The sequence below is a fragment of the Rissa tridactyla genome, chromosome 4, assembly GCF_028500815.1.
Source record: "Rissa tridactyla isolate bRisTri1 chromosome 4, bRisTri1.patW.cur.20221130, whole genome shotgun sequence".
Lineage (NCBI taxonomy): Eukaryota > Metazoa > Chordata > Aves > Charadriiformes > Laridae > Rissa > Rissa tridactyla.
Genome location: NC_071469.1, coordinates 5,157,767 through 5,170,437, shown reverse-complemented (window position 1 = coordinate 5,170,437; position 12,671 = coordinate 5,157,767). Strand labels below are relative to the sequence as shown.

General features: G+C 40.7%; 1 protein-coding gene across 6 annotated transcripts in view; it reads right to left on the bottom strand.

The window, feature by feature from the left end:
* NAV2 (neuron navigator 2) overlaps positions 1–12,671 on the bottom strand; it is a 434,285-nt gene that overhangs the window by 4,777 nt on the left and 416,837 nt on the right. For all 6 annotated transcript variants that reach the window (XM_054197531.1, XM_054197526.1, XM_054197527.1 and 3 more), the window contains 8 exons: positions 10,604–10,699; positions 10,283–10,451; positions 7,981–8,216; positions 6,620–6,774; positions 6,038–6,109; positions 5,357–5,553; positions 4,791–4,909; positions 114–317 (listed from right to left, as the gene is read on the bottom strand). In XM_054197531.1, coding sequence (XP_054053506.1) covers positions 114–317; positions 4,791–4,909; positions 5,357–5,553; positions 6,038–6,109; positions 6,620–6,774; positions 7,981–8,216; positions 10,283–10,451; positions 10,604–10,699 — 1,248 coding nt within the window. The remainder of the gene's footprint in view (positions 1–113; positions 318–4,790; positions 4,910–5,356; positions 5,554–6,037; positions 6,110–6,619; positions 6,775–7,980; positions 8,217–10,282; positions 10,452–10,603; positions 10,700–12,671) is intronic.

The following is a 12,671-nucleotide window of genomic DNA, read 5'->3' as shown; positions in this document are numbered from 1 at the left end:
ATTTTAAAATTTTTAATCGCTTCTCAACTGTTCTTTACTTTTTTCTTCCTGTTTCTAATCTCTAGAAACAAGGGAAATAAAGCGGTTCTGCCGTTTCAAAAATGACAGCTTACCAAAGGATCTCCTTCAGCATCGCTCACCGGAACCTGTTTGCTGGTCGAGCCTTCCCGTGACATCGAGTAGCCATCAAAGCCCACGTCTTCAGGCCGCAGCTGGAGCAGAGGAGGCCACTCGTGGTGCTGCGGGGTGGCCGCCCAGGGGTAGGTGTCCATTACCCATTTGGCAGGATCCTCCCAGGGCGCTCTCCTCCCATACAACTGGAAAAGCAGAAAAACATGTAAAACGTTCCTATTAGTCTACCATTTAATTCAGTGCCCATCTAACCAAAATGAATGCGCCATGAGTCTTGGACTGCGGAAAGCACTTGCAAGAAGGGCTGAACACAAACAAGCCAGATTTTCCTTACCCTAATGACATACAAAGTTTAGCTATTTTTAATGGCAACTGATTTGGAAGAGGCTGACCACCTCCTCTGAGACTGCAGTGCCCTTCTCTCGGCACCTGTTGAAGAAAGGGAGACCTGAAAATAACCTCACTTGATAAAGTTAACTTAAATAAAGTCAATACACAAAAGAGGCCGCCAATGTCGACAGCCAGATCGCACCAGCAGCTGCCTTATCGACGTTTGCCGTTGTCAGGAAATCGCCGTCAGTGGAACATGTAGGAGGAAACGCGAGACCTGTCATCAGGCAATAATGATGGATGTCGTAGCAAAAGGTTTTCAAGTCAGGGGAATTTCTTTGTACTCAACCAAGAAAAAGCGCCAGCAGGATTTGGCTATGTTATGTTCCTATTTCAAGTAAGCAAGCTCTATTTCAAAAGCTTTTTCTGTTTTGAGCAGTCTGTTACCGAATCCCAACATCTTGTTACATTCAGTTAAATTTGCCTTAATTAGATAATAAAATCATTTTAATGCCGCGTGACTTTCAAAAGCATAAATATGAATTCAAATGACTATTAAACGTTTATTTCTGCTTAATAAATTTCTGCCTAAACATCCTTCAGCTACTGGAGTTCGTCACTGGTATTTCGTCACTTTAATTCAGAGAACTCTCCCTTTCCTGCACGACGTGCAGGGGGAACAAAGAAATTCATCGGCTCTCTGACTGATCTAACACTGTCTCGCTTTCCTCATTGCTATTTCCTCTTGGGTTTTTTGTGGTTTTATTTTTTGCACGCACAAAGTCTTAAATTGCTCTGAATACCATCATCGGCTTTATTCTGAAGCGGAATTGAGTGAGTCCCAGCCCAGAGCGGAGGTGCCCAGCAGATGGTGCTACGCAATCTTAAACACAGCCCCTTCCACCACCCAAACACTCTTCATCCTTGAGCTGTACTATATTATTTTCTCAGCATAATGTCTTCAAGCTGTGGTAAACCAGAGCTCCTATTTTAATCTTGTGCTTGAATTTACAGCAAGACACGTCAGTTGCTAAGCGGAGAGGATTTTATTTTTCTCATCTTTGTCTTTGCTATCTAGAAGGTCTGAGTGGATCCCAGCTCATTCCTGAAAATTAGCTAATATGTAAAATTCTCATTTCAATACACGAAATCATCACATATCTTCAGTAAACGGGAGAGTCGAATGACTAACTTCACTATTCCCTTCCACGGCAACCATTCTGTCCATCCCTTTCATGGGCACGTTCTCTAGAGAGCAATCAAGGGGGCAAGAATCCCACAGGTTGCTTCACGAAGCACCACACAGAGACTGGAGTACGTGTGATGGTGGAAGGAAGCCACAGGGCTTTTTGGGTCCTCTGTTTGCTGGTGCTGCGTCCTGTATCGATCCACCAAACAGGAAGAACCGGGGTTTTATAGAACCCTCTAATTTTCACATCCCTGTTTTGAAGAACAAAAAAACCCCTCAGCTCCAATGGGAGCAATTACTGTAAGGATCCATTTGGCTCACTTGTCTTTGACCCAAAATAGTTCTCTAAATGAGAAACAGGTATATAAAAATAGTTCCGTTTAGATCCACAGAGATCAGAGCGAAATCAGCAGTCCACCCTTCCCTTCTGGCAGGCAATTTGATGAGAGAAGATGTGTTCTCCGAGGAGCCTTTGTGGGTGTGGGGGACAGAAAATATCCCAAAATGAAACACACATTTCTAGCATTAGCAAGTTAATTAGCACAACTCTGGCTACTCTTCAACTACTGGAGTCTTATTCTTACCCACAGACTCAAAAAAAGAGATTCTAGAGTAAACTGATAAATTATTTAAATAGAAATAAATTAGTGGCATTTAGGGAAATGGGACTGAAGTGGATAGAGAATTTACAGTACAAAGAGAGAAAGTGAAATCCTTGCACTTGGAACATTCAAATAACCTACGGAAAGATGCAGATACCGGGCAAAACAAGCAAGCAAAAAGACGGTTTTATTAGTTGTTGTTCTTTCTCTTCATTTCTGTTACTAAATTTTCAATGCTTTCCACACCTACTGATCAGCCGATAGGAGAGTTTCAAAACACAGCAGAAGGAGCCCAAGCACCACTGTGAGCATCAGTTTTGTCCTTTCCAGGAGGAAACAGAGTCACTCACTCTCCTGTCACTTGTTTTAGGTCAAAAAGATTATTGGCTCCCATTACCTTCCTTTATAGGAAGTTTTACGTGAAATGGTTCTCCTGCTCTATTTCTAGCAAAGTTCCTCTGTGTGTGTTGTACTTTAGGACCTATCATGTTCCTCAGCTCTAAGACCGTTAACACAATCGTCTCAAAGAAAATGAGGTCTCCAGGCACTGACAGATTTCAAACGGCAAGCACAGTTTGCACAAATTCTGACCAAACATAAGAAGAATTCATATATTTCATAGAATTGTACAGAGTTATTATTTCTATGACAGCGTTGTCTTCTCTCTCTTTGTTAATGCCTGTAAATCTCTGCTGTATAGATAGCAAATGAAACCCAGGGTAGCTGTTAACTGGGCGATGTAAAATCTCATTGGGTTTTGGTTTTTTTTTAGTACTTCAAGTACTCAGACTGGTGCATTTTCATGATTTTTCCATTCGCTGCAGAGTACTCCCATGCAGATGAGAGATGAGCTGAACCTCTAATACAGAAAGGGTATTGCACAGACAAGAAACACAACAAACAAGCACACCAAAACAAAGTCCTAGTATTTTCCACAATAAATCTTTCACACTTTTTTTTACATATCTTAATGGCAAGGCAACCTGACGCATACTGCAACGGCGAGCCCTACGCAGCAGCAGAACGGAGAGAACTGTTTTCCACAAACACAAAGGAGCCATTCTGCAACACAACTGGTTCTCCATGGAGCTCGTACTTGGGAGTTATTTCATGTTTCAGAAAGACTTCAGACACAGAGACATATGTGATGGAGAACCTATTACTTCTATAAGTAAAATTTCATAACTGTTAATAATTCTTACTAATAACAAGCAGTGTCTTGCTTCTAGTTTGAATTTTTCTAGTCCAAACTTGTCAAACATCCACCAGACTTTTTTTTTTTCCCTGCAAGACTAAAGCAGAAGACTCCAATAGACTAAGTAAAATTTTAGTTTCCTCTTGAACAAACTGAATAGTTTGAGCTTCTCATCTCTCTCATTGAGTAATGCTTCCTGTATCTTAATGACACCCACTGCTCTTTTCTGAACCCTTCCCGCTTCAGCTTTCTAGTAAGTCTTTTTACATATGGAAGTACTATTCTCTTCCTACCTCTATCAGATGTAATTACAGTTTATGCCCTCAAAATGGCATTTGTCCTCTCACCAAAACACAAGCTCCCAACGCATTGCCATAATTTCCTATTCTCCATCTACCTTTAGCCCTTTTCCAATCTTCTAGACTCTCACCGTGATCCAGATTTTTATTTCTGTATGTGGGACCTTGTGTTTAGCTTTCGTGCACGCAATGCCCAGAATTTACTGATATTTGATGATGCTACCTCCAAAACTGTCTTTTGAATGTTATGCTGCCATGCTTATTCTGTGAACAGAAGATTAAAGAATAAAAAAAAGGTTGTTTTTTCCACAGCTGCATGGCAAGCCCATAGCAATCCTCTGCTGGACCCTCCTCCTGATTCCAACGTGCTTCATTGTCATAGAGACGCTAAGAACTGTGTGATCATGCTTAAAACTATCCAAATTGCTAGAGTATGAATCGATTACTAAGCACAGGCAATCACCGATGATTTCACTATGGCCTCTGAAAGAATTATGAAGGAATCCACTGAAAAATTCATCCTGTAGACTGAGAAGTAATCAAAATGTCACTGATACTGATCCTGTCACTCATTAATACGTTCCTCTCCATGCACGGCTTGTTCCTCCTCTGCTGAAAGATTTGAGTTACAAAGGAACATCCCGCGTAACTAAGTTAATGACCACAAACATGTTTTTCAGATGCGCGGTACAATTTTAAGGTGTGCTTCTGGAACAGATTATTGAAAGACATTTGGGTGTCTAAACCCTCCCTCCCCACCCCCCAAAAACGTGATTAGTTGGGAATCTAAACACTTTAAAAAAAAAAAAAAATATAATCTGGACTTTTAGTGCTTCCACTCCATATTTCAAAATTGTTTGAAGTGAGTAATTCTGCCTGAAATTAATGACAATTTAGGTTACGTTTTCACAGACATGCAGGTATTCAGTGTGCAAAGTTGCATCTACAGAAAATGTTGCCGTTGTTCAGTTTTGGCTGATGCCGCGTTGCCTTTTGAACAGATACCGTTCAAGATTTAGGATTTTTCACTTTCGCCTGCTCACCTGTAGCCCTTCTCTAACTGCCTCCAGAAGATACGGGATGATGGAGTAGTTCCACAAGTCAGTAAACCAAACTCTAGAACCATCTACATCTATCGGACAGGAGAGGAAGAGCCGTGGACCTGGAGAGGGAAATTCAGATATTACACTCAAATCACTATCGTGACATGCATCACAACAGGAGCAAACAACAACTTCCAGTTCTCTGGAGAAAGAAGCCAAGGATGAGAGAATGTAAGTAGGTGGCTGGTAAATCGCTCTTCCTGAGAGCTCAAAAATCCTCTGAATCAAATTGACAAACCGTGAAAACAATTAACCAGATTTCATAACACGGTTTGTATCCCGGACTTAGAAAGAAGTCCTTTTTTCTTAGAAAAAGGGAAAAAAAATGGTTTAGAAACTTCTTGTACTGTTTGCCTGAGAGTACAGTGCCACCTAAATGCAGGGTTTTAAAGAAACCTTTTTTTACCTGATAATAGCACAAGGAAACGTACAAGGATGCACCTGATATACAAGGAGATAAAATATATATATTTACATATGGCTGGGCATATGGGCAGAGCACTTACCAATAGTAACATCGGAGGAGCTGTGAGCCTCCAAGAATTTGTTCAGATGTTGCCAGACCTTGGGAATCCAATCAATAATTTTAACCAGCTCTGCATTTCTCATCCTGCCACTGATCTCTGTTTCAATTAGTTTTCTTCTCAAGAAACGGCCGAGAAAGCCTTTGACCGGCTCGGTGTGGTTAGCACATAGCACCCATCTACGGCAGAACAGCAGAAACGTCCATTATTTCTCTTTCAGGCTACTGAACATACCTGTTTCTGGGCTAAATTTCTTTTAATATTTATTTATCATGATCAAAATGGGTTATCCCGGTCACGTATGTTTCTTAGCAAAAATTATTTTGCGATGACGAGTCCACCTGGTGAAACAATTTGTATCGTGCATCGTTTCAGCTTATTTCTCATTCAGTATCTGCTTTGCCTAAGTATTGTCTTATTTAAAATTTGTTAGAAGACCAAATATCTTAACAATCCTCTGGAAAGCAGAAGTTTTACAAATCACAGTTACTTTAATAACAGCATCATAACATAGCTGCACATGTTGGGGCAGCAACTAGTAAGCGAATGGTATTTCTCTCTCAGTTTGCTACTTCGGCTGATAAGAACAATTCCAGATGACTCAGTAGCCATTTCTCCTTTGCCAGCCCACAAACACAGATGAGAAACGTGAATAAACAGTACCTGAAATTATGGTGAAGTTGAAGATTAGGTGTTGAGGAGGTGGCTTGGTTCATTGTGCCAATAATATACGGACTATTAAAAAAAAAAAAAAAATCATAAAAAACCAATCAAGCAAATCAAACTCGCAAATTTTGAAAAACAACTTGTTAGTAAGATCTCAGCGTTAAAAAAGGTGATTCCAACCTCTTTTGACAAAGGTCGCTTTGGTAGTTACTTATAACCAAATTCTCTACTGAGAATCTGACTTCTGAGAACATCAAATTCTGAAAGCAAACCAGAAATCTCAAAGCCAGATCTTTCACTAAAAGTGGGGTTTTAGTACCGAAGATCTACTGCAGGAAGTGCATGCAAATTACCCAATTCCTCTACTACTTTTTTGTTACTGATTTCAGAGGAATTGATCATTTTATGAAGAAGAAAGCCTCTGAAGTGCTGTCCATAGTATGGAGAGTCTGGTCATCTCATTCCACTTTACCAAATTAATTTAGAGTTTGGGTTTGGTTTTGTGATCACATTTTGCAAGGGGCGGTGGCCTGACTGCAGTATTGAAGCATGGAATGTGTTCTGATGTTATTTCTTTACCATTTGTGGTACTTGCAGTTTAGAAGTCCATTAAAGATCTCTCCTAGGGAGCTAACGTGATGCAAATTATCCAAAATGATTACAAGAGGCATATCCACGGCGTTATTTTCACTGTTACACTGGTCTGCTAGGTTGGACAGGTATTGGCGGAGTTCCTGCAAAGCGTATATAAAGAAAACAAAAAAAAAAAAAAGAAAAGGAGAGTTTTCTTCATATTCCTTGAAAATCCATTCAAGATAACTAAGCTACTGGCTTTGTAATGAAATCTAAAGCAAAAGAGCCTGACATCTCACATTTTCCACGAGAAAACAGAATAATACGGTTTTCCTTCTCTTTTTTAGGTTATGCGTAAGATTCAAAGACTATGCCAGAAATCCTGTGTGAGACAGGGGCCTAAAGGGGGGTAAGATTTTGTTGTTTGGTTTGTGGGTTTTTTCATTCATGCTGTCCTTATCTGACACCCAGAGAGACCTGAAATGTATTTTTCTTTCTTTCCGGGAATTTGTTCAACTCTCCATACACCAAACCAAACTCTTCATCCCAGCCAGCTTTGGTGTCTCTTCTTGCAACTGCGTGTCTATCGAAACACAGCCGATAACATTGACCTGGAATAAAGCATCCCCTGTCAGAGGCCAAATTCGGATGCCTTCAGTAGCGCCATGAAAGAAGGACCAAAATACTCTCAGCAGCTTTAAAGCATTTATTCCACAGCATGTCTCAAATTATACCAGTGGCCTACAGCCACAATTTCAACCATCCCTTTCCTCCAGAGGAAAGCGTGCCTATGGCCATCAAATATACAGCTTTTTTGCCTTTTTTTTTTTTTTTTTCCCCTTTCCTTTAATCTAGACATTCACTGGAGGTATATTCAGCAAAACCAACGCCATGTAAAAAAAGCAGAGACATGCCTTACTGGCGCAGGAATGCGTCCGGACAACAGTCACCCCAACGCCGGCGTATGCAGATCACAGCTGCTGATACTCGCAGCTGCAGAAACCCTTGACAGCCTAGAGATGCATTTGAGGCTTTTTGGAAAAATGCCCGCGTGCAACAGGGATTGCTTAAGCTGCCGGGAATTTTAGATGCAGGTGTTTTAACTTCCTCAGCATTTCTCAGGCCGCTAACCACTTGAAAATCGCGACACCTTTAGGTGTTTAAATACACACCTGGAAGCCTGCTATTTCAGGCCCATAATCAGGTTCTGAGAACTTTAAATATTGTTCCCTTCGGGTTTAACATAACGCTTTAAAAAGAAAGGTAAGTTCAAAATCAGCTTTGGATGGATTAATAAAGGAGGAGTCTCCTCTCATTTTTGACATACAGTAACATTAGTTGTGCGAGGATGATTTCCGTTTCCTCACCTTACTGGATTTATGGTCCACGTTGAAGGTTGCAATAATGCCATCGGCCAACTCCCTGCCCTCTCTAAGGACCATATACTCTGACAGACGGTTCGCCAGGTATGTTTTACCCGTTCCACTGGGGCCAGATAAGATAATCCGTCTATGTTCCATCAGGAGAGAGACGTAACGCTGCAGTATAGGCTTTGGGATCAGCGATTCAAACACCAGACCGTCCAAACTGTTCTCGCAGATACCTGCAACAGGAAAAGGTTCCTCATTGAGAGGGATTCCCAATTTTTATCCAAATTACCTGCTTTTTTTAAAAGGTCTGTTGTTTTGTTGTGGTTTTTTTGATTTTTGTTTTTTTTTTGTTGTTTTGTTTTGTTTTGTTTTTTCCCCCCCACTGGGCAGTTGTAATGCTGCAACGCAATTCCGTTAGTGGAGTTTGAACAAATCAAAATTAGTTGAAATGACTAGACAGTCATACCAGAGAACTGAAAAAATGTGATTTTGTGAATGAACCTGGGACAAATAATAGGAGGAGAAAACCCCAAAACAACACTTAGAAACAACAGATTTAGGACCTGACCCAACCAGCCCGTTTCTAACTTGAGAAATAAATCGCTTCCTCACTCTGGCATCCCCTGTGGTCGAGAGGAGCACATATAAAGCTGGTAAAACAGGCGCAGGAGTGACCTATGGGCTTAGCCTGGATCATCCTTCAGCCCTCCCAGTTTTCAAGGTACTCGGCTGCATCCTACGGTGTCTAAAGCCCTATGGAAGTTGCCGAACAAATGATTCCAGGCCGCATTTTTCACACACAAACCATCCATTTGGCAGTATTTCGCCATGTATGGCACGCATTCATCCAGAAGTTACTTGTTTACTTTTGAATCACTAGACAAAAAAAAAACCCCAGCTATCATCAACTCCCCCTACTTTCCCAAACGCTGGTAATTAAACTCCTCCTCTGTGTGCTGATAGTTATCTCGCCTAACATAAAACTCCTACTGATAAGCATTTACGCAATGTCAGCAGTCACTTTAGGCAGAATTGGCTCAGGGAAAATACACAGTGCTTCAAAATAAACAGCAGAAAGGGAAGTTGGCAGATCACACACAGAAGTGCTTGCACCTCAATGGTTACTTGGAATATTAAATATTTATATAGGCAGCTTTATATCTCAGAGGTATATGGAAGCGATTTTCCATAAATTGATTAAAAACATTTCTATTTTATTGAAAACTGTTATCACATATAAAGCTTCAAAGGACAAGTCAAGCCAATGCAAGTTAAGTATAAAATCAGATTGCAACTCTATAGACGTGGCTAGTCCTTAAGCAATATTTCAACTGGGATTTACTATTGGACAGCGTATTCTAAGTAAGCCGAATGCCCTGGGATCACATCAAGCCTCAGTACACAGAGGTATTTATTTCATGGCTTATTTTGTCTTCCCGTCCGCTGATTTGCTACCCAAGGTAATCGATTTTTTACACCAATGTTCAACAGTCAGACTACTTTCAGACAAACGCCACAGCCAAATTTTGAAGTTGAGCTGCAGAGTGTTTGGCAACGCTCTCAAATACTCTACTGCTGTACACAGATCTACGCTCCAGATTGCACGGGTGTAACTTTGAGCAAGGCAACGTACATTCAAAAAGCAGTGGTGGAGGATTTTTCCCTTGAACCTAGTTTCTTAGGAGTTTTTGTATAAAAACGGTTCCCCAAGAAACCAAATGAGAAACCACAGGAGAAATATAAGCATTAAATTCTTATCAGTACGATATAATGAAATTGATGAGAGTTCTGAAAACCGTAAGTTTGAAAAAATTCCAGATTTTAAGGTGCCCCATGAATTCTGGGACCCCTCCTTACTGTTGCCTAAGGAGGGACTCTTCAGCGAGACCAAGCAAGCAAGCTAAATCAAGAATTTTTTTTTACTCTGCATGAAGGAAATAACAACTAGAGCTGTTACAAAGAATTAATGAAATTCTGAGGCTTTATTCACTTGGAAGGTACTTTGCTGCTCAAACAACTCTACTACGTCCCTTGTGGTGTGAGGTCTTCTCCAAGACAACTCCAGGCGTCAGTTCAAAATACTTGCAGAAAACTGTTGTGTGTGAAATCATTCCTACTGTTACAGGTCGAAAAGTTGCTGGATTTATAAACTTAGCATACTCTAAGTGCTGTCTTTAAAAGGCAGGGACAGGAAAAAAAAACCACAATGAAAAGTTTCTATTCCTCTGAGTCTCTTTACGCAGCAAGCTTCGATAAAACTGTCATTCGTAACTACAGAAGACACGTCAAGCGTAATTACCTTTGATGGTAACTGAAATAGTGTTGTTTTCTCCAACTAGATAGCCACAGGGCAACAGCTCGGGTGTCTCTGCACTATTAGTGCGTTTGATTTCTCCAATGCTGTAGCCCAGAACACTGTCTGAATTCAGCCCCAGCTGGCTCACGGGATCCACGTGAATGATGTACTCCTAGGGTGAAAAAGGGACAGGAAAGGTTAGGCAGCATTGGAATCTCTGACTTTGTTCTGTGTTCAGTAATAATCACAGGAAGTTAAATATTTCTTGGTACCATCAAAATCTCATAGGAGAATTCATGCACACAGCAAACTGCACTCACTAACCTTAAACAACCGTCTTACGACCCCATCCAGAACATCCCACTTGGTCTTGCCACTGACTCCGATGCAGCCTATGAGGAACGTGCGAGGCCTCGAATCCTAAATGCATAGAAATGTGAATTTAAGTTAATAAATCAATAAATCTTAGCTCTATGAGGACAGACTGAGAGAGTTGGGGTTGTTCAGTCTGGAGAAAAGAAGGCTCCGAGGAGACCTTATAGTGGCCTACCAGTATCTTAAGGGGGCCTACAAGAAAGCTGGGGAGGGTCTTTTTAGGATGGCGGGTAATGGTAGGACTAGAGGGAATGGATTAAAACTAGAGATGGGTCGATTCAGACTGGACGTTAGGGACAAGTTCTTCACCATGAGGGTGGTGAGACACTGGAACAGGTTGCCCAGAGAGGTGGTGGAAGCCCCATCCCTGGAAGTTTTTAAGGCCAGGGTGGATGGGGCTCTGAGCAACCTGATCTAGTGGGACATGTCCCTGCCCAGGGCAGGGGGGTTGGAACTAGGTGATCTTTAAGGTCCCTTCCAACCCTAACAATTCTATGATTCTATAAGTCTGTTTAATGTAATTAAGATGCTGGCTTCCTCCCCCCCTCCCGCCCCTTTTATTTTTAAATTATGGTGCATCTTTACCACTCTATATAGCGAATTCCGAACACTACATGAAATCCTTCTTTTCTACTCAACACTTTCTACAGTGTTGGAGTCACAAATCTAAAGGATACTTAAGTGCTATTGATGTTCAGTAAAACGTATTTATTAACCAATCCATGCACAATTCCAAAACCTCTGAGAGGATTACAGCTTAGCAAAAAGACAGAAAAGACTCTTAGGAAAATTCTAGGTAGAAAAGTTCATGGCATGTTCATTTTTCCATGACTTCACAATCAAGTACGTTGCACTTGCAAGATTCATCCTATGTACTTTTAGAAATGCTGCCATGGACATAGAAATCTAAATACATACGGAGAAATTATACATGGTTATATGTATAAATAGTTATATATAGAAAGAGGGGGTTTTTTATATATATATTTATATATAACTTCTTTGTTATGTTTGGTGTATCAGCAGAGGCAGATAAAAAAAGCAGAATGCACCTATTTTTCTATTCTTCTATAGCTCACTATGAAACATTCGTTGAAGAAAAACTAATTTCTACCGTAAGACTTCAACTAAAACATAAGGCATCGTTTCCAAGTGGTAACCTTACTGACTGTGAGCACAGTGGAGTCCAACAGAATTAGCAATATAGTTTTACTGTTAATTTGCTTATCCAGGGCTGTGATTTATTAACGCAAAATTGGTATTTAATGGAAAGATCTCCTGAGTCAATGTTATTTCTGACTATTCACATTTTTGTCGTCCCCCCCTTACAAAAGACATCAAATTATTTCTTAAATAGACTTTTACAGGTACTCATAATGTGAGATAGCAAGGTCAGTGCTTGGTAAAGATTGTGTAGTACATTCATGCATGCGTTACACTCATGAGGTGGGCTGCAATTTTACAATATCTGAAATGTATTTGGGTATTTATGATTCTTTCAATTACTTGCAAATGGAGAACATCTGACAGACGTCATTCAAAATGAGATACTTGTATCAGAGAGGACAACTTGAACTAGAACGATAAGGTACAGATCTCCCAGTTTTGATCCATTATGTTTTCCAGAATATCGGTGCTTCTAGCATTCCGGTGTGCCTTGTATCGACACGTGGGATCATCTTCATTATTACTTAAAATGTCATCAAAATTTAACAGAAAGGCCCAAGAGCTTTGTGCAGCTTTTTAAGATACAGGTCTTAAACAGATGCTACCCCAAGGTACAGATTAATCTGCCAACCTCCTTGACGCCAAAAGAGTGGCCTGGTTTTCAGATACTACTGAAAGGCTTAAATTGTAACATTATCACCTACACAGCTGCCGCATGGTCTAGTCTAGCAATCCTGCATTACCAACACGCTTCATGTGCTGACGGCACCACTAAGAAACCGCAAAATGAAAAGCTACTGTAGGTGACACCATGAGACAACCTCAACTGGCAGTATTGGCTCTGAGCAGT